Raw genomic sequence first — 21,851 nt, forward strand, 5'->3', positions numbered from 1 at the left:
AAACTTCTTAGGAACTTAGGTTTCCTTTTTTTTTTTTTTTTTTTTTTTTTTTAAGGAAAAAACTGCCTCTTAAACAGACATGACAGAATTAAGAATACATATCTCTAAAATTTCAAATACTGTGGTACTTCTGCTTGGCTTGTTTATTTTACTGTTAAAGAGAGTGAGGCTTAACAATACAAAATGCAAAGCAGATGGTGGAGAAGAAAACTTTATGGGTTTTTTTTTTTCCTGAAGGCAGCTGGTCAAAGTTATTTAAAGGTTTGGAATGTCAAAAAAATTTCTAGAGGAGATAGATTGATAGGGAAAGTACAGATCAGACTGCCAAGGGTGTCATAAACACAGTCTATATATGATGGCATAGAATACATATAGGGACTGGGTATGCATTCCAATACATCTCATTGCCCAAAAATATTTTTCATTTTTGTAAATAATCCTGAGCGTAAAAGAAAAAAGGTTCTTTGCTTTTTTCCACTTTATATGGTATTTTTCAAAGTATTAGTACATTTAGGTGTCAAATAGCCCTAAGCACAAATACTAAAGGTCTCTTAAGATTCTGAATGCACTGGTCTAAGTTGCAATATATATAAAGACACTTAATAACAGTATAATTTTGACAAAAAAGCAGATTGAGTGTAGGTGGGACTTTAACTAGCAGGTATAGCCTAGACTTTCATCCTGGTTTCTGTCACCATCAATTTCTACAAAATTCATCACTCTCAGTAGTATCATTAGAAACTACAAAAAGATAATGTTGTCAAATAAATCCTTATATAGAGTTGTAACACAATCAAGCAGAACACAGAACAAGATTATTGCACATAAGGCACTGGATCTGCAACAAAACCAGTTTCAAATTATATTGATTTATTCAATTTCTCCAGTTAGCAAAACCAATCAGAAATAAAATCAGTTTTGAACAAAAGCTGCGCACACCAAAAGAAAGGTTTTTTTTCCTCTTTTTCTTCCCCCTTCCCCTTTTTTGCTCCATTAAAAAGGAAAAACAGCCTCACAACATTGGCAGAAAAAAAATGGCAACATGCAGTCACACAAAAACCAGCAAACAAAAATTCTGTAGCAGAAAGAGATTCCCTGACTCCAGAGAAATGCTACAGCACCCAGACACTGGAACCTGGCATAAATAATGGAGCTGGCACAGAAGGGTGACCACATCATTACCAATTCATCTTAAACTCAAACATGTGGTAAACAAATGCTATGGAAATAATAATATGGGGAAAAGTATAACACACATGCTGTTGACATTTAATAGATTGCTGATTAAAGGCATTAGATTTCAGGTAATGTAAGCAAGCTCCTGCTGACTACTTCTATGATTCCCACATTCCCCCAAGATGATACATTTACTTCAAAGTGAATGACAACTAAACTTCCTCATGCAATCAATCCTCTGAACATGACAGCTTTTCTACTCTTTCACATTATCAAAGACAGACTCCAATCCAAAGCAGTTCAAAAATTCAGAGTGAATAATCAGAACAAAACTGCCAAAGACAAATTTGTCTTTGATTGTTGAAGTTTTATGTTTATGTTTTTAACCTCCAGACCATTTTAAAAAGGAAACACCACAGTCAAAACATCAACTGATTTCCAAAATACTAATAGTACTGCCAACAAATGTCTGTGATGCAGCTCTCATGCCATGAACAATGGTTTTCAAACCCTGAGAATGCTTTCTCTCCATACATATTTTTCCAGTTGAAACGGCATGAGCTCATGGACAGATGTTTGACTTCACAAGGTGTGGATGGAGTCATTTCTGATAACATCTTTAAATCCATGTAATTTATAGAGAATCTTATTCATGAACCTGTTCTAGAGAATTAAGTTCTAGTGAAATCATTGGCTGCTGCTCTGCTCATCTGACACTCAAAGAATCCTGTCAACATCCCTAAGGATGGTCAAGTGCAGTTTGCTACATTTCAGCACAGTGTATGTCCAGTGGTCTCTCTAATCCTTTACAAGCTCATTAATTTCTGGATTGAACTATTTAATGTCTAGGGAATGACTCCCATTCACAAACTAATGTACATCTACTAAGATCATTTACTATCAGTCCTATTGCAATGAGACTGGTACACAATTCACAGTAGAAATAAATGTGTTAATGCAAAAGGAACAACTGAAAATTATCCAAATCACAACATACATAAAATTTTACACAGGAGTCTTAAAGGACTCTTTCAACAGGGAATACTCAACTGTTTGTAGCACATTATATAGCAGTTATCATTCATTCTGAGACATGTAATGAAATAAGGTATCAATCACAAGCTGTCACACTCTGCCTGGAAAAACACTCCAGACCGATAGAGCAATCTCTGATTTATCTCACATGCTGAATGTGAAAAAAAGAAAACAAAAATCTGAAACAAAACTCTTCCATAATGTTACAAGCTTTACTCACTTAAGCTCACCATTACACAAACTATAGTATGTCCAGAGATTCAAATTTCAACCATTACTCTATATTCTTTTCTTGGATCAGTTGCCAAGGTCTTAGCCAGATTCACATGTCTACTGTTACTATTAATCTATTTCATGATAGCCATAACAGGTGTAAATTTTTGAAATGCATTTATTAGTTATGCAACTGGATGCCAAATTCAGATGCAAACCTGTAAATCTGACAGCCCATTCAGATGATACATGCCCTATTCATTTCTAATACATACACTACAATTTAGAACAAACTGCTAATGAAAACAGAAGATGGATTCTGATCACACTGAAGCCGCCGCAAGTCATATTGCCTTACACATAGAAATTAATTTACTTGCAAGAAGATAGTAATTTCTTACAGAGCTTGGAGCATTTATACAGGTTCTCATTTTGATCATTGTCATTTCAGCTGAAGAACTGGCAAAAATCAACGGATTTTTTTTCCCAATACACTTTTTATAAAACATTAGAAAGAAAACAAATGAAGCACACTACAGCCTGTTTGTTTAACACATGCTAACAAGCTGTAGCACAAAACAATAAAACAACTATCACCGTAATTTCATGCAGAATTGTATGGGGAAGTGCCTATTTCAGGGCGGCACATAAGAAAAAAACCAAGCTGACTGAGGAGAAAGAACAACCTTTCATATTATCTGGAGGAAAATAGTAGAAATATTATAGGTTTTACACCCCCAAGGCAACAATCCAACATAGTGCACTAAAATTATCTTATCTGTTCAATAGATTTTCTTTATTACCACTGGAAAGTAGAAATATGCATATTCAAGAAATTCTAAGATGGACTTGAGGTAACATAAAGTGTTTGCTTCCTATTGTTCAGGTGGCATTACATGACTGCCAGATTTACACATGAAGCTTTACTAGGTAAGTAGATGATTTCAACATAGCAAAAATACGATATTCAGTTTATATTTTAACACTTTACATTAAATACCCTTAGGAATTAGCTGGAAGCAAGTGCAATTAACTACTAAATATTTCTCTTTTACACTGGGTTCTATAAAGACAAAATTCTGAATCTCAAGAAAAACAAACTAGTACATTTATATACCCTATACCTAAATGCCAGGCTTGGCTTTTATTCTTACACCTACAATCAAGCATTCTGTCTTAGACTAGGGTTCAATGTCACACACCAGTAGAAATGAGAGAAAGAAACAGCACGTGCCAAATGAACACCTTATGCTGCACACACAAATACTCCAGAATAAATAACCACAGGCATCATCAAATAACCATTACATAAAGCAAGTGGAGGAGAGGCCCTAATCTGCTCATCTTCTCTACCCAACCAACAATCTACATTTCTGACTGACTTGGTGTAAATTAGTAAATATTTTCAGAAGATCAGACAGAAGAAACTGGAAGACAAAACACTTGCAATTCTCATTTCTTTACAAAAACTGGTAAAGACTAATGACATAGTGGTACCATACAAAAAGTCAATTTTCAAGTCTTTCCAAGGAAAGACAAATACAAGCTGACAACCTGCTTTAACTTGACAATGAACAAATTTCCTATGTATTCTGCTATTTAAACAGTAACAGCAAAATCATACCAGCTTTAGTACAGAATCTATTAATTCTAAAGTGACCTTCAAGGAGATATTAGTTGCCAACAGCAGTCTCAAAGGAGGTTGTTTTAATTAAAAATCCATCCTTTGTTATAATTTACTGTACACCCTGGACTTAGAAGAGCTTTTTGCTTTTCCCAACTTATGCTTAGTAAGTATTACAAGCAGATGGCAGAAATAAGGCAAACGATTAAAAATGACAAAGTCAGTTTGAATCTTCTAACAAAGTTATGAAAAGGTAACCTTACCCAGTACTACCTCACAAAAGGAAAAAAAGACACCAGCACACATGTACACTTTTTCCCTCTGGAAGCAGAAGACAAGTTTTGCAAAAAAAAAAAAAAAAAAAAAAAAATCTGGAGAAAACTCTTAGATTTTTTCACAGGCTTTGACAAGTTTAAAATCAGTCCCTCCCCACTCCCAAAGGATGCAAATAACCTTAGGTCAGTCCAGCAGTCCAACATCAAATGCACAAGAGCACAGTTATGGCTCCCCAAAATTAACATGTAAGTGAAACACACAACATGGTTAATGTTCTTCAATAGGAAAACATGAAACAATTGGCAATAGACCAATGTTTACTGTAGATATTCCCTGTTTCTCCCCGTTTTCAGTCATTCTTATGGAGTACCCTCATAGAATGCCATTTATATACTGGATCTCACATGCTCCACTCAGCCATCACTCAATTCTGTCAAGCACAATCTTCACTGAGTAACTGTAAATAGCACACAATGACCAATAGAATTAAAGATATGCTCAAGAACCACAGGTACGCAATGGTGTGTTTTTAAAAAATTGGATTTTGTTTCACAGATTGCTTTCCTGTATTAGAACTAACCTCCTTCTTCAATTTCTTCAAGAACTGCTTACCTGAAGAATCTTAACAAATCAAGTACTGAGAAATACACATTTAGCCATTTAGTTCTACTGCTGTTTTTCAATTAATGGAAGCCAACTGTCACTTCAAAACAAACCTTAGATGTTACCTAATCTGCAAAAATCACACACTACTAATAATGACCAGTTCTCTCAAAGAAAAACACACGTGATTTCATTTCAACGTTAGCTAATTAGTAACTAATTGAATTATTTAATACGAAGGCCAGCATGAGATACTTTTCACATGAACTACAGAGCAAGACACTAAAATTTTCAATGCACTGCATAAACAGGGAAGAAAGAGAAGTAACTACAATACTGAAAGTGTCTGTGTTTGGCGTATTTAAAAGCCACCTTTGCTCCTATTTCACGTACTCATCACCTCAAGGATTCATGATTCTCCCAAATAAAAAAACAGGCAGGTCATTATCAATGACAGAACAGCCAAAAAGTGATGGCCTCAGTGCAGTTTTCTCTGCTAACTGGAGCCCATCCCCAGGCAAGGAGACAAAGCAGGAATGGCGCTGCTGTGCCACACCTGAGCCAGAGCTCCTCTTTCAGAGACACTTCAGGACAGCACTGGAAGCAAAACTGCACCATCTAGTGTCTGCTCAGCCCATGCACACAGCGCATCTTTTCCCTCAGTGCAAACAGTGCAAAGAACATTTCTGGTGGAAGATTTGTAATAGATCCCCCTGGTAAGAAAAAAACTGAAGTAAATCTAGCAAGTGTGAGAAAAAGCTAAGGTAGTAGTAAAGCTTTCAAATATTATTACAGTAGCAGAACTGGTTTTTGCACAAAGATTAAACATAGTCTAATTTAGCAGGAAAATTATCATTTTCTATATTACTTTGCTGTACAATGTGACAAATCACAAAGTGACAATTCCCCCAAAATGTAAAATGGCCAGTTAACATGGAAGCTGCCTACTGAAACTGCTCCAGAGTCTTGGAGGGATGAAAGGTTAAGATGAACCTAATTGTTGTAAAATCATCAGAAAAGTACATTTCTTCTGCAGAAAAAGCTGGTGGTTAAAGTAGTACACGTAAGTGTGCCAGGAAAATGAGATCTAGAAGAACCTACTCCTCAAAGAAAATAGGATGGCTATTAAAAAACAAAAGGCAGTTACAAAATAATCTTTCAGACCTCCCAGAAAAAAAAAAATCTTTGAAGTGCATTAATGCCCTTCAGATCACTGTAAAAAGTCAGTCAAGATTTGGAATATTTTAACCAACCCATTCTATTTTGCTGTTGCAATGGACAGGATGATAACTGAGCTGCTGTGCCCAGTTTGATGGGAAGCGTTCCTTCCCAAACTGCTCTGATCATGCCAACACAAGACTGCTGGAAAAAAAAAAAAAGTTTTACAACGCCATTATTTCCACCAGACATCCTGAAACTGCTTACACTGCATTAGGATGATACCTCTGGACAACAGGACTAGTCTCCAACAGATCTGCTCTATCTTCTAAAACTACTATGATTAAACAAATCACCTTCTGAACTCATTTCAAAAAATCTTACTTGCAGAAAGGACTTTACTGCATTTCAAGAATTCATTGATTATTTTCTCAGGTCTAAACCAACTTACCCATGCCTTCAAGTAATTTTTATTTTCCCCTAAGTAATTAACACAGATCAGAAAGTAAAACGTTACATTTTCCTACCTTGGTTTATTCTGTGGCAATGCCTTTGCATCAACAGGAAACATTTTGGAAACAAAGACAATAACTGGGGCTGTTTCTTCACTACTGCATTTCATGAAAGCTGAAAAAAACCCATAAATGATAGTTATTTTCACTTTTTTCCCTTGAAAATTATGGGCAAAGCTATGACTTTACATTAATTTTGTAGGTATTACTGTTTATTTCCAGTTTCAATATGCTACGGACAAACAAACAGGGAAAAGTAGAAAATTTCTCTGGCCTAATCATCTGGTAATACGGCCTGTATATCTTCAAGTGTGTTTCACAATAAAATGAGCAAGACTTCAAAAACAGAACCCTTGATAAAAAAAGTATATATACCCAAATTAAACAACCTGAGTTTACAGGCTGATTTAGATCACAATGAAACCACAGAGCAGCACAGGATTACAACTGAACACTACTCAGTACCTCAAAGTATTCTCCTTCCTTTCAAACTAAAGAAGGAAGTCCTGCAAATGCTCACGAAATCCTAACAACTTCACTGCAAGAACAGACATTCCTCAAAAGATGAAAGATTTACCACACAAAACTCATTTGATATGTAGGAAACTCCCGTAGAATTTTTTTTAATCCAACTTGAAACGCATGAAATTCAAACCAGACAATACCATTCAAAACCTCTAACACAGAAACTGAATCATCTTCCCCTGCACTTCTCTCTTTTATGTGAAATACAGAAAGATCACAGAGCTCAGGCAAACAAAAGCACAAGACTACTACTAAAAATTAGCAAAATACTCACTGAATGTGGAAGTCCACTACTTGTTCATAACCAAGAAGAATAAGATTCAAGTTTACAGAGGCAAATTTCTTCCAATTAACTTACACTAATACAGTGTTGAATACTGTCTGGAGAATATCATGTTTTTAAATGTTCAGTAAAGGATGAAAAGTCAGCTTTGTTACCCCTGGGAAACTATTTCTAACAGCCTGTCAATTTGATGTTCACATCTCATTTTTAATTGACATATGATATCTCACCCTCTTAGATTTCTTGAAGCTCTCCTCAAAACACTGCACTACGATTAATAATTAAGCACTAAAAGCTAATCAATACACTTGCAAAAATTAAATTCAAATTCAAACCACTGCTGGCTAAAAATTAATGATTTTAATACACAAGTTAGCAAAATATTCAATTCTCAATTACATAACCACTTCTACTGTTGAGAACTAAAAACAGTATTAACCTTGTATTCTTGTAGAACTCAGTTTGTCAGAGTCATGGACTTTACATCACCTGCAGCTTAAGTTGTCCAAAATGCAGAATATATTGGAGGGAAGAAAAATGCACGGCCATAAAACCATGACATGCCAATGAGAAACATCAACAAAGTTACTGGAAGTGGAATATTTATAAATTTACAATACAGATTACTACACATGTCACAATCCAAAGACAAACAAAACCACCAGGACCACCACCATTAACCTTCATGTTAATGGGAAAACGCCTACTCACCACTTTTCAGTTCCCGAGTTTCTGGTGGCAAAGAATCAAATGTTCTTGCTCCAACACACATCAGCTTTTCCACTCTCTCTGCTGTGATGTCCAAAGGACTGGGAATTTTATTACACACCATGGCTAAAACACATTGTTAAGGATACATATTTTTATTTTCTTACTGAATGCAACCAACCACACAAATGCTTTCAATGCCTCTTTAATTGTGCCCCTAACTGCCAGCAGCAGCAGATCTCAAATCCAGCTGTTGTCACAGAGCATTCAGATCCCTCTCAGGTCAGCAACAATTTTTTGCCTTTTAGGAGGGGTGGCCCACCCTAAGTGCAGCCGGGAAGCTAGAAACAGCACAACTGGAGCAAGATTTACAGAAGTCATTAGTATTTATACATCAATAATTTGTGCACATCTACTATAAGGGAAGATATATCATATTATAAATAATGGGCAGAGCTGACAAACAGCTAAGGCTGATTTTGAATTAAGAAATTTTATGCCTAAAACATAACACCAGCCATCTACAGAACTTCATGGACAGAGGACCTATAATACTGTTATAAACAGGAAAACCACTTGAATATAAAACTTGAATATAAAACTTCATCATTAAGGTTTATTGTCAAATTACCTCCAGTTTCTTTCCTAAAAGTAGGATGTGCAAAAACACAAAGTTGGCAGAAATAATAATAAAAATAATGATAGATATGTAATTTGTAATGTTAAAAGCAAGAAGATAGGTCCAGCTAGCTCAGGCACAAACATTAAAAAAAAAAACAAAACCAAATTATACCAAATAACACACTGAAATATGTGAGCACACTCTGAAGTCTGAGAACTGCCAAGAGAAAGAAAAAATTATATCTTTAAGGATACCGAGGACTGCATCAGATATTGGTAGCCACTGGCTACAAATGGCATTTAGTTGAACTTTTGGGTCTGCATGCCGTGACTCCCGGGCACCAATTCTCAATCCCAAAGAGGTGACTATCTTGTCTATTTTTTCTTTGTCTCTGTAAGGAAAATAATAAATACATGAAAAATCCACAGAATCAATATATAACCAGCATCTATTATTTTTGAGTCTTTAAAAAAATCATGAAAGCACATGGAAAGAGATGCCATGAAAACTTTATAAATGTCCTCACCTTTTCATAACAGCCTCATACAGACTCCAAATGTTGTCCAGCACCAGCTGCACAAACAAAGGTTTCTTTCCTTTTGACTGATAGAAGATAAAAACAGCTCATTATCAGCAATTCCTCACTATTTCAGTAGGCTTAAGACTGCACTTTTCATTAGGAACATGGGAAATCTTAATTCAAAATCAAGAAGTCTGTCTTATAAAATGGTATAAAGCACAAAATAAACATGAAATTTAGAAGTGGAGGATAAGCGTTTCAATTTCGGAAAAAGAACCTGATAAATATGGCACACGACTACCTTGAGCCTGCTTATCACCTCTTTTGTAACTATTAATCATTACCTATGCCAACAGCAAAAAAATCAGGATTACATGAAAATAAGAAACCTACTCTCTCTTCCCTTAAATTTTAATGGTGGAAATGCTTAATGCTAGAGAAGTGTAGTTTTCAGACCAGGGCTTCAGTACAGCATTCAGTGGAAATTCCCTACGGCAAAAAAGTTTTTTCAAATCCTAAATGTCAAGATAAATGTGAATATCTTAACCATTACCTGTGGAAGAGCTCTTCACAGAGAAGAGAGACCCACCCACTACTCCTGTTTCTACACTGTTAATTCTACTTTCATCTTGTGTGTTTCACTTGATGATGAAAACTCAAAGCGGCAATGTCCCTTAGTGTGCAGTTAGATGAGATTTCCTCCATGCAGCATTTGAGTGATCAATTTTGGAATGTTCTATGCTCCAAGAGCTGTTGCAAGGCTGTCCTGTGACTTTATACCTCCAGCAACACTGAGTTAACAGGCACTGAGATCAAGTTTCAGAATACAATACGAGCAATAGAATTAGGAAAAAAAAAAGAACTCCAAAATAATAATCAGGTTATATTTTTTTACACTCTCCATACCTGATCACCTTTCATTATCTTCTTTGCTTTTGTATTTAGATAATAATCTCCCCATAAAGTCTTCAGAAGTACTGCAGGCTTGATTCCAATTTTTTGGCTGTACAGCTTGGCAAAATGTTCAATTCTAAAAGCAAAGAAAACATGATGGAAATGTAATGTTTTTCACAACAACAGCTTATGTGAAAATCACACAAAAATCTCAAAACCTTGTTTTACTCCCACTTTTCCAATTGCCTTCACTTTAGTTCATATTGTTTAACATTTACACCTGCAAAAATATTGAGTCATAACAGATCAAAAAACATCAACAGTATTTTAATGGATTTGTTTTGTTTCAAGGCTTTACTTGAAGCAAACATTTGTGTACTATCCCCTCATCAAAAACTCAAAAGCATAACACAAACCTTATAAATACATTAGTGACGACTCTCAAATATTCCTTGAAGGACTTCCCATGACACATTTAACTATGGTCTGGGACCAGAATAGAAGGTGTTAAAAACCAAGCATTCTTTTGAATCACACTTGAGCCATCAGATGGTGGTAATTATTTTTAATGAAGCACTTATTTAACTTCTTGTTGTTTGACTCATTCCTTTAATAATGAGTAAACCCAAGAAAATGATATAAAACTGTAATGCCATAACTTTGTTGTAAAGCAAATTGCGTCGTTCAGCAGCCCCCATGAATTAACGCAAGCAGCTTGCTTAGCCCCACAGAAGGAGTCCTGAACATGCTATGGCTTTCTTTGCTGAAAATATTTCAGTAAAAGAAAATATTTCCCCTTATTTGCTCTCTGTGCATGCAGAAAAAATACACACAAACACAACAATCCTGTTTACAGAACAGAGCTATTTGATCATCTTTTCTGTGAAATTCAGAATTTTTAAGTTTTTACACAGCTAAAAAAAGGATCTGTCCATGTCAGCAACATGTATGCCGTGAGTTCTGAACAAGCCCAAGGAGATTTACTTTCCAGAAACTACCTAAGCTCTCAGTTCAGGGAGAACTTTCAAGACTCTTGTTCCAGCAGCTCCTCCATATATATTAATGGCATTTTTCAACAGTTGAGGATTATGAGAAAAGCAAATGTACCCACCACACTGCATGAGGCTGGCACTGCCTAGTAAGTTCAATTTTTTCTTTTAATACCTTCAGGAAAAGAACCCACAACCAAGAAACAGCAGCCGAGACTTTCCACAATTAAGAAAAAGCTTCACATTATATGTGATTCATATTTCAGCACACAGTACTGTAGCTGGCAGTCCAGAAGAACCTCTCGAAAGTAGTTAAAAAAATGTTCTTTTTTCCCCCCCTCCATTATATGATTTATCAGAGCCAGGTCCTGACAGTTCATCAGAAGAAACAAAACAGTCTTGAAAGACAATTAAACTAAAATAGCCCATTTTATTTTCCCTTCCCTCTAAAGGGACAAGAACTGTTTGTGTTGGACAACAAACTATGCATGGCACCTGATTTACAGTCTGACTTTGATTTAAAAACCCTGGAAATTATTTTCTTTAAGGTTTCTGCAGTACTGAAGACATTCCCTGTGTCACCACCGAGCTTATCCCTCTAATTACAATTCCAGGATGAAGACAACGCCTCCACCTCGTGGCCAGCGACCAGAACACGGGCACTCCTCACGTGCCTGCTGCCCTCCAAACCAGTGAACCCTGAACCAGCTCCTCCTGCCCAGCTGCAGCTTCTGGCCCTGTCTGCTACAGTCTATTCAAGAGCAGCAAGTAAGAAAATACTGTTTACCGGGTGAGGCTGGACTCTACTGTGGACTCAGAATCTCTTGTGTAAGTAAAACAGGGATCCCTGTCACTCAGGTAATTTATACACAGCTGCACATCACAGAAAAATGTAGCAGACACCTTCAGAAACATGACACAACTGAAATACTTTAAGATTAATGGCAGTAATGAATTTAAAAAAAAAATAAGTAATTAGATTTCAAACTTACCCAAAACCCCAGCCATCAATTGCACTGGCAAACACCACATTTCCATGTTCTGGTGAAAAATAGAGATGTGAATCATCAGTGTCTTCCAATCCAGTACTCCAGTCATAAATTTGATCTCCTGGTGATGCATCTGAAACACTTTCACTTTCTGTTTCTTTTTCAGCTCTTTCTTCTAACACTTTGGAGGTAAAAAGTGTTCCAGTGACTGCGTTGATCTAGAGAAGAATATGTAAAAACACCCTCGGATTCATTCATTCTTTCACAACTCTTGCAATTAAAATTTAATTTTCCCACCCTTGAAAACATAAAAAGAGAAGTTTTGTTAAAAAAGTAGCATGCCTGTGATTCACTGACAATTAAAACACACCTAATTCTACACATCTGAAAACCACAGGAATTCATGAAACTGACATTTTTGACATAAACACCATGCAGTTTCCAAGTCAAAGTCAGCCACATCAGGACTGAATCAGCTAGAGCACCACATGAAACACACTTTGTCTCTCTCACAACAAGGAATGGTGAAATAGGAACTTGTTTCTGCCAACAAAACTAACAACAGAGGGCAAAGGGAAACCAGACAGATAAATGCTCCCAAATGAACTCAGGGGAGAAAAGTTTGAGAGCAACTTAAAGCATGATTCAAAAGATGAAATAACTTTACTCCTATATAAACCAGTCATTATCAGGAACAGTCTAGTATTTGTCTGCCTCCGGTAAATTTAAGCAATTTAACTGAAGAACAAAACATTCAGCACATTATTTCTAAAAACAAAGACTTTTCCTGATGTCCTGTTAAGAGGCATTTACTACTCTTTTCTCCATCACAGGCATTCCGAATGAACCTCAAAACTGGTCAGGAATAAGATGCACCTCAATGCCAAAAATCAGACTGGATGTTACATAGTGCCACAAGATCTGCAGTGTGAAATGACACCTCAGCACGAATACCTGTTCTAAGATATTCTTAAGGTGCAGATAAGCTTCCTGAGGGGTGAGCTTCAGCTCCACAATCAAGCGGTCGATTTTGTTAATCACCAGGACAGGACGGATGTTTTCCAGCCACGCCTGCCGCAGGACTGCTTGAGTCTGAGAAGGAAAAAGTTTAAAAAAAAAAAATTACAGAAAGCCTGATAGCACCAAAAAGGCACAACATAAAAAAAAAAATCAAATCAAATCAAATATAATTCTAAAATCTAATAAACATATAGCAAAGGACAGGTTGACATTCAAACCAGAAATTTGACTCCCACTGTGTACAGGGTTAGTTATTGAAGAATTCTGCAAAATATCATGGCAAAAACACCCATAACAACGAACACTAAACTATTTAGAAAAGTAAGCCATGAAAAAAAGGAACCTCATTATGTTGTGTATTCTTTTCCAAACCCTGAAAGCCCACATAAATATATGAAATTATTTCCCTTAAGACTTTTCTCTATCAAAATATTCCATTACCCAAAAAGCAGCATACCCACTGTTTCAACCCTGCATCTCTACACCCATTCAGTTTTCCAGCACAACTATGATTTTTACTGCTGACTTTCATACCTCAACTGCATTGTCATTCTTTTTAAGTCTTGTAAAACTTCTTAGACAGCTTGTATTTTATTTCTACATAACCCACTTCGGACTTTGCCTACGCCCCTCTTTCTCTATTTAATACACTTTATTTCACCTGTGGACAGACTCCTTCAACAGCATCCACCACTATGATGCAACCATCACAGAGTCGAACAGCAGTAGATACTTCTGAAGAAAAATCCACGTGCCCTGGGGAGTCTATTAAATTAATCAGATACTCCTGATCACCTAGGATCAAACAATAAATTAATATTTCAGAACAGTTCTCAAAGGTATTTCATCCAGCCACCCAATTACACTGTTTTAGCTATTATTTTTTAATGTCCTGACACTTCACTATACTATAAAAACCCTTACAGCACAGTGTAACAGGTACCTCAACAAAGTAGTAAGACTGTACTAAAACTTGGGGTTTTTTGGCAAGAAGGTCTTGCCTTTAAGTGACATTAATTCAAGACTTAAGATCAAAATATACGTATTTATACCTAAAACAAAAGATGAGGCAACTACTCTCATGGCCTCCACTCAGAGATTTGATTGAAAATGTTTTTCCTGACCCTGAGATGGAACTCAATTATCCTAGCTGACTTACTTGCCTAAGTCTCTGCAGAATTACAGCCTAACACTGAGATACACAAAAGCAAAAGTTGCACACAAAGATCACAACAGCAACAAAGAGGGAAAATTAACGAAAATACACATTAAAATTTATACCTGCCAGCATCAACAACTCACCTTTCACAAAGTGCAGTGAAATTGCACTAGATTTCATTGTTATTCCTCGGATCTGTTCGTCTTCCCTACTGTCGAGGTATCTCAGCTGAGTACAGAAACAAAAGAAAAGGCAGTAAGTCCGTAGAAACATCTTCACAATTTACTTATTAACTGTCAGAGTATGATGGCGAGAAAATGAGGTTTAGCAAGACTATAGATGGAATTTCCTTACTGATCAAGAATTTACAATCCCAGCATGTACACACCAGAATTCTGTCAGAAGTGACAGTGTAACTCTACCTTTCCTGCCAAGCGGCTGGAGATTATTCCATTGCTAGATATAAGGCAATCAGCTAGAGTAGTTTTGCCTGAAAAGAAAAATAAATTACTTAGATTAAATGAATACAAACGATGGCAAAAGATTCAACACAGTATTCTAAGATATCAACATTAATAAAGACTATAAAATGCCATGAAAAGTACAAATTAACTTTCAAAAACCAAATTCAAATACTCCTGTTACATGCACACAAGTTTATTTCTGAAGAGTGGATGTAAATTTACCTGTCATGACCAGAGGAGCAGTTGAAATAACAAACAGTACATCAGAACCTCTTTATAGCATGCAATTAGACAAAATATTTGTGTTCTAAAAAAAGATGTTAATATTTCCACCTACATAATAAAGTTGTTTTATTAAGAAAATATAGAAAAATATTATTCGGTCTCCCAAACTTACATTAAATTCATGCCAACATTCGCCATCATAGAAAACATTCAATTTCAACTATTTCGAATTATTAGTGTTATGGTCTTTTATGTACAAGCTGAATCAGGCAAAAAAAAAAAAAAAAAAAAAAACGCGCAGAAAGCAGATTTACTTTTATAAACCATGTTCGAAACAGTTTATAGCTAAATCCACAAAACCCTACTGCTTTAGAACAGTGAACAAAGTATCTCACCACCATCCAAACACTCCCAAGTCTCCTCAGGAGAAGAGACACCCGCACCCGCCTTACCGTGATCCACGTGGGCCAATATACAGATATTCCTGATGCCCGACGCCTTCCTCTGGAGGCCAACCATCTTCCCCACGCTTGTGAGCACCATGGCTGGCTAATTCTGTGAGGGGAGCAAAGTGTTTTACTGAGGAGTCAGTCTAAGAAAAGGCTTTGCTTTTTAATCACGCGAACTGCGATTAGAGCTACTCATCGGGGAAACCTCCCGCGACACGTGGAGCGCGTCCCGAGCCCTCCGCCGCCGCGGGGACACCTAAACCACGGGCCGCGTCTGCACTCTGAACGCGCCTCAGGAGCCCGGGCAGCGGGCACCGAGCCGCCCGGCCCCGGCTCGCCCTCCCCTCCCGCCGGTGCCCCGGGAGGAGCAGAGCGCTGCCCTCCCGCTCGCCCGCGGGGTTGGGGCCGGCCCCGCTGCCCAGGCCCTCCCGCTGTGGGGCACACACACCTGCGCCCGCTCGGCCGCCGCTCCCGGAAAGCCGCCGCTCCCGCCCCGTGACGCCGGACGGAAGCCGGGCCGGGCCGCGCGCGGCGGCGTCCCTGGTTACCGGCCGCGGCGGCCGAGCGGGCCGGGCATGGGGCCGCCGCGCTGCGTCTGCCAGATCTGCTCCTGCGGGTGAGTGAGGCAGGCACCGAGCCGGCCGGCCCCGCGCTCCCTCGGCACACTCGCCCGCCGCACCGAGCTGCTGCCAGCACAGTCTGCGGCAGGGTAGGAAGGCTCTGCAGAGGGACCTGGCCAGGCTGGATCCAGGCAATGATGCCGGTGGTATCAGGTTCAATAAGGCCAAGGGCCGGGTGCTGCCCTTGGGTCACAAGGACCCCACACAGCGTTACAGGCTGGGGCAGAGGGGCTGGGAAGTGCCCCTCGGGAAAGGAGCCGGGTGTGCCAGGAATGCCGATGGCACCGGGGCTGTGCCAGGAGCAGCAGGGCCAGGGCAGGGACTGTCCCCTGTGCAGGGCACTGGGGAGACACAGCTCGAGTGCTGTGCCCAGTTCTGGGCTCCTCAGTTCAGGACGGACATTGAGGTGCTGGAGCGTGTCCAGAGAAGGGCAGTGCAGCTGGGGAAGGCTCTGGAGCACAGGTTTAATCAGAGGCGGCTGAGGGAGCTGGGGGTGTTCAGCCTGCAGAAGAGGAGGCTGGAGGTGACCATTGATCTCTGCAGGAGATCATATCCTGGTGGGGATCAGCCTCTTCTCCCAGACAGCCAGTGACAGGACGAGAGGACACAGTCTCAAGCTGCACCAGAAGAGCTTTAAATTGGACATTAGGAAGAATCTCTTCACAGAAAGGGCGATTGGGCATTGGAATGGGCTGCCCAGGACGGTGGTGCAGTCACTGTCCCTTGGGGTGTTTAAGGAGGACTGGATGTGGCACTCAGTGCCATGGTCTGTTTGTCACGGTGCTATTTAGCATGGTTGTCACGGTGGCATTTAGTCACAGGTTGGGCTTGATAATCTCAGAGGCCTTTTCCAGCCTCATTGACAACAAAAGCAGCACCCCGAGCCACTGGGGAGTAGGACCCGAGTATGAGCACGTTATCAGTAAATGTCAAGTAGTGAATTTACATTTAAATCAAGTAAGGGTAAAATAAGGTCTTTAACGGACCAAAACAGATCAGAATGGAGACAGTCTTTAAAGGCCACTCAGACTAAATCAGAATCAGACTTTTCCAGAAACCAGAGCCGGCTCCCATTGAAGGACTGCACCAAAGGAACCTTCAGAAGAGTTCTGGCAACCTTGTCAGAAACGTGTGAAAGCACTGCAGCCTTTAAAAGAGGTTTAATATGTCTGCCCTTCTGCCATCACATCCAGTAGCACTCGCCGCTTTGCTTTACATTCCACAAACCCACAGAGAGATAAACAGTTCATCATTGTCCTATAGCCTTTTTGACCCAGGGGGGCTGGCACAAGAGGGTACAGTAGGCAATTTTTTATGGAAAATTACTATTACAGGTCTATAAGCAGTATTATCAATGCCATAGGTGGTAAAAATAAAAAAGGCACACAAATCAGGTGTTCCAAAATAATAAGGAACTTTGGACCTTTCAAAATTCAGGTATATATTTACAGGCTGGAGTGACAACTGTTAATATTTTCAATTTCTTCTCTCTCTGCTTTTAAAAAATCATAAAAATGATTGCCCTAGGATTCAAAGATTCGGTTCATACTAAAAAAAAACCCACAAAAAATATCAAAATCTAGTAACTGCATACAAGAATAGTCATCAGGTCACAGAAGTCTGCACAAGGTTTTTTGGAAGTATAGAGCAAACCCTATGGTTGCAAAGTGCACTATGACCCGCAGGTTTCATATCAAGGTCTGCAGAGCAGGCACCCTCTATGTGTTTCTGTGTGGGAAGTCTGTCTGTCTGTTCATCAGCCACGTTTTTTTTTTTCATCTGTAGACAGAGGTGTGAGGCAGGCACAGAGTGAAGCTCCTCATGTTCTTTTTGGCCAAGCCTGTGGTGAAGTTTGCCCCATAAATTTGTTTTTTAAGTCCTAGAAGAGTTGGAACATATTGTTTTTGTGATGAGATAACAAACCTGGCTAGGGCTCAAGCACAAAGATGGTGAGATAACACAATGAGACAGCACAAAATGAGGTTCAACTCAACCAAAAATTCTCAATCCAAAACTGAGTTCAATAATATAAATAATTGAATTAAATATGCATAAAGCTTGTGGTTTAAAATAAACCTCACTGAAGTTTTTACAGTCAGTAAAATTAAGGCATTATTGGTTTAGGCAGCACACTGTGTTCGCTTCAGTGTACAGTGTTTCTGTTTTGAGGGGAAGGCTGCTTGGTCACTTGGCAGTGTTACCTGGACACTGGAATATACACACAGCTTAGCAGAGACTTCAAAGCAACTATAAATATCTAATGTTTTGTAGACATTATCATTCAGCTATTTGCAGGAAATTTTATGGAGGTATAATTACTGCGTAATTCTAAATAATAAAATAGAAGGAAACCATCTCCCCTATCAACAGAATTAAAAAAAACCAAAACAAAACAAAACAACCCAACAACAACAACAACAAAACCACTGAAAAAAGCTTACAGGGGAACAAAGCCAGAGAGAGCTTCATTCTGCTTTCTCAAGTACAGGATGTTAAATCTGGCTTCCAAAGAAGAATAAAGCCTGTGTGGTAGATGAACTTTGTGCACTCAAGAATACTATTTGTCTGCTATAAAAGATAATCACAGCCTACAAAAGCTTAAAAGTTGTTTTGAGACACAAAAATAAACTACTGCTCTGTCTCCTCAGTCTGTCAGCCTTCTCCCATTTCTTGCCCTTCATTATCATAAAAATCTATATTCAGGAATAAATGTAAGTTAAAAGGAAAGAAGATTCCTTTGAAATATGGGTTACTTAAGCCATTATACTGACCACATATAAATACAAACACAGTAAAAACTACTAGCTCTCCTGTCAAGAACAGGAAAGTAGATGACTCTGAAAAACAGTGTCCATCCATCATTTCTGTCTTAAAGACCATAGCGTGTGCATTGGCAAAAAATAAAAAGAAAAGAGAAATAAAGTTTTGAACTGTGTTTCTGGAGGGGTAGTAAGTTTTCTATTATGACAAATATTAAGCTTTTCTCATTAGTCTAGTTCTCTGGGAGGAAAATGCTTTGTGGTAGAATTTCAAGGGTCTCGCTAGCATTGTATAAAAAGAAAAAGTATGTATGCCAGGCTTTAAATAAGTTAAAATTACCAGCATTCTACTAAAATAACCAGAACAAGAGCATTTGGCTCAAGAGAACTGAGGTACTGTCGCTTTTATTTAGCTGACATTCTATTCAAACCTTACGCAAGACACAAGATAGTCTCCCACAAAGAAGGGAAAGAATCATAATCCATCAAAGCAAGTGCCAGTCAGGCATGGGAAAAGGGATATTCTCACCAAATTCATCTGAATTATCAGTAACTTCTGGAGTAGAAATTAAGATGAATACAAGGAAAAAGTTAAAAATGAACAGTGTCTCAAGGAGTGCAGGCCAAACTCAAAGCAACATAGTTCATTTATCAGAGCTGTAATCCGTCTTCTCTGATGATTCCTAGCATTGTGATGCCTTATATAATTAGTTTTATTAAATTATTATCTAAATGAAAAATTTTGGTTTGGACAACATCCTAAAGCAGAGTTATCAGTCAACCAAAAAAACCCCTAATCTCCTCTCCAAGTCAAATCCACAAGGTAATTTTACATTACCCTTCAGGCCAACTGAAAGCACTTTCACAGCACAGAGTGGGATGTAGGAACTTCTTCAACAATTTCATCTGATTCCAAGTAATCTCGTGCACAGTTAAAGTGTGTTCAGAATTATTTTATACACTAGAAATGAGTCGTTTGAAGGATATTTTTGGATCAACAATGAACTGTAATAAAATTGCAACATCTCTTTCCTTGAAGAGGTAAGAGTAGATTGCTTTCATCTCTGTTTTATATTTACCAAGAACTACAGGTTCACTCTGCAGTAATTATTTTTCTAGCATCTATTTCAGTTTGTAGCATGTCCATTCAACAATACATGGGATATACTCACAACATTGCTTAAAAATATTCAGAATTAAGTCCTTAAAGAATGGTGACCCCAGAACACAGAAGGTGATTTTTTTGGTGGCTTGTCTTCTGGACCAGCTTACGGCAAACTGAAGATTGTCAAAGTGAAGCTTTTGCAGATGAATAATGTTTGTTTCCAACTCCTTTGAACTGTATGCCAAAAAATATGTGAAGAACGTTATAATTCCATAACCTGTATTTCAACCAGCTTTCAAACCATCCATTCAGTGATTTTGTTTTTGCTTCACTGTTACTTTTAGACGCTACGTGACACAGCATGTGCTGTTTGTACTTGCTGAAAAAAACATTACCATGGTGAAAGTGAATTTCATGACAAATGTAATGACAGGCAAACACTGTAGTGAGAAGTAGCACACACTTACCTCCTTGTTTTCCTACCTTTCCTGTTCTTTCCCTCTTCTTCATTTTTCCTTTCCCTACTAGGTTTTGAAAAGGTCTCCCAATTGTTAATTGGCTTGATTGAACAGGAGTAAACTCCTGAGGCTTTGAAAGGATCTGGATTCTTAGACAGGGCTACTTCATTTCTCATTGTTTGAGCTACTGAGCTGGCAAAATCAGGCAGCACAAACTAATACCAGCTTCAGGATCTCCAGCCTCCAAGAACTTCTTCCAGTGGTTTTTTTCATTTTTCCCAGTAGGAATCCTTCATGTCTGTTTCTGTATGCTATTTTATCTTGCTTTAATTTATTATTTTCCTTTATGTTATTCAGTCCTAAAATTCTCTGCAGACCTTTGAATTATTCTTTGGATAGCTAGCTTCCTGAAACTTGAATTTATTTGTACTTATTAAGAGCTCTACACTTTGGATGTTCTTGGGGTTTACCCTTCTTGGGGTTTAGATATTTTTGCTTTTCATCACAGAATTTTACAATACTTGTTTATTTGAAAAATTATTTATTGTTTTTTCCCTTTGCACTGCAAGTTGTCAGCTGTAAGCAGGAGGAAAACCTGTCATTATATATTTCCTTGAGGTCAGTCAGAGATGTGCATTTTGCAAATTAGAATTAACATAACAAGATTTTCAAAACAATAACAACATTTAAATTTTAATTTCATGGATCATTAATTGGAAACAACAAGGTATAAATAATTTGTTGTTGTTATATACCTCCCAACACCTTTTTGTACAATGGTGTCATTGATAGAGGCATCAATGAGAAGCAGAAGGAATTGAAATAAAACCTATTAAGAAAAAGAGATGTCTTTACTTTCAAAGAAACATGTGTTTTGAATAGAGAATTTAGTCAGTCTAAATTGGAGAAAAAAACTGTTGAAAAGTCATAAATAACCTGCAGAGCACTAGAAGTGCTCATGAGATTTCACAACACTAAAATTTTAATCAAAATGTGTTAATCAGTAATGGTGAAAATAGATGAGATGTACAGAAATAAAAAGACAAGTGAGGAGGTAATAGCAGTAAAAAGGAGATCATATGAGACAAGAAATGAAGCCTAGTCACTTTTCCAAATAAAACGAGTAGTACCATTAAACATTACAGCTAAGAAGAAGATGCATCTTGGTGGTAGCATCATTTGGAGGACTGAGATCAACTCTTTCCATCCTTTGTATTCTGCACCAAGGACTAACTCCCAGCTGATATTGCTTTTATTACTGTATTAGTATGATGTGCTCTGGGACCTCTGCCATCAGCACAATATTTTGTGGTTTTATCACTCAGAAAAGACTTTAAACAAAAACTACTGACATTGTTCAATCTTCTCCATTTGTTATTCACTCCCAGTAGACAGAGTATGGGTTTTCCTCTTAAATGAAATGATTCAAAATTCACTGCTCTGATGTGTTTGACGCAGACGCCAT

General features: G+C 38.0%; 1 protein-coding gene across 1 annotated transcript in view; it reads right to left on the bottom strand.

Annotated features, from left to right (window-relative positions):
* EFL1 (elongation factor like GTPase 1) overlaps nt 1-15,927 on the bottom strand; it is a 64,015-nt gene extending 48,088 nt beyond the window's left edge. Inside the window, exons 1-12 of the mRNA XM_066328346.1 lie at nt 15,893-15,927; nt 15,448-15,550; nt 14,729-14,796; nt 14,450-14,534; nt 13,809-13,942; nt 13,082-13,219; nt 12,131-12,345; nt 10,162-10,285; nt 9,262-9,338; nt 8,990-9,126; nt 8,117-8,239; nt 6,613-6,712 (exon numbers count right to left, since the gene is read on the bottom strand). Coding sequence (XP_066184443.1) covers nt 6,613-6,712; nt 8,117-8,239; nt 8,990-9,126; nt 9,262-9,338; nt 10,162-10,285; nt 12,131-12,345; nt 13,082-13,219; nt 13,809-13,942; nt 14,450-14,534; nt 14,729-14,796; nt 15,448-15,538 — 1,292 coding nt within the window. The 5' untranslated portion in view covers nt 15,539-15,550; nt 15,893-15,927. The remainder of the gene's footprint in view (nt 1-6,612; nt 6,713-8,116; nt 8,240-8,989; nt 9,127-9,261; nt 9,339-10,161; nt 10,286-12,130; nt 12,346-13,081; nt 13,220-13,808; nt 13,943-14,449; nt 14,535-14,728; nt 14,797-15,447; nt 15,551-15,892) is intronic.
* Between the last annotated feature and the right edge of the window lie 5,924 nt (nt 15,928-21,851).

This window comes from Sylvia atricapilla, chromosome 13 (assembly GCF_009819655.1).
Source record: "Sylvia atricapilla isolate bSylAtr1 chromosome 13, bSylAtr1.pri, whole genome shotgun sequence".
Classification (NCBI taxonomy): Eukaryota; Metazoa; Chordata; class Aves; order Passeriformes; family Sylviidae; genus Sylvia; species Sylvia atricapilla.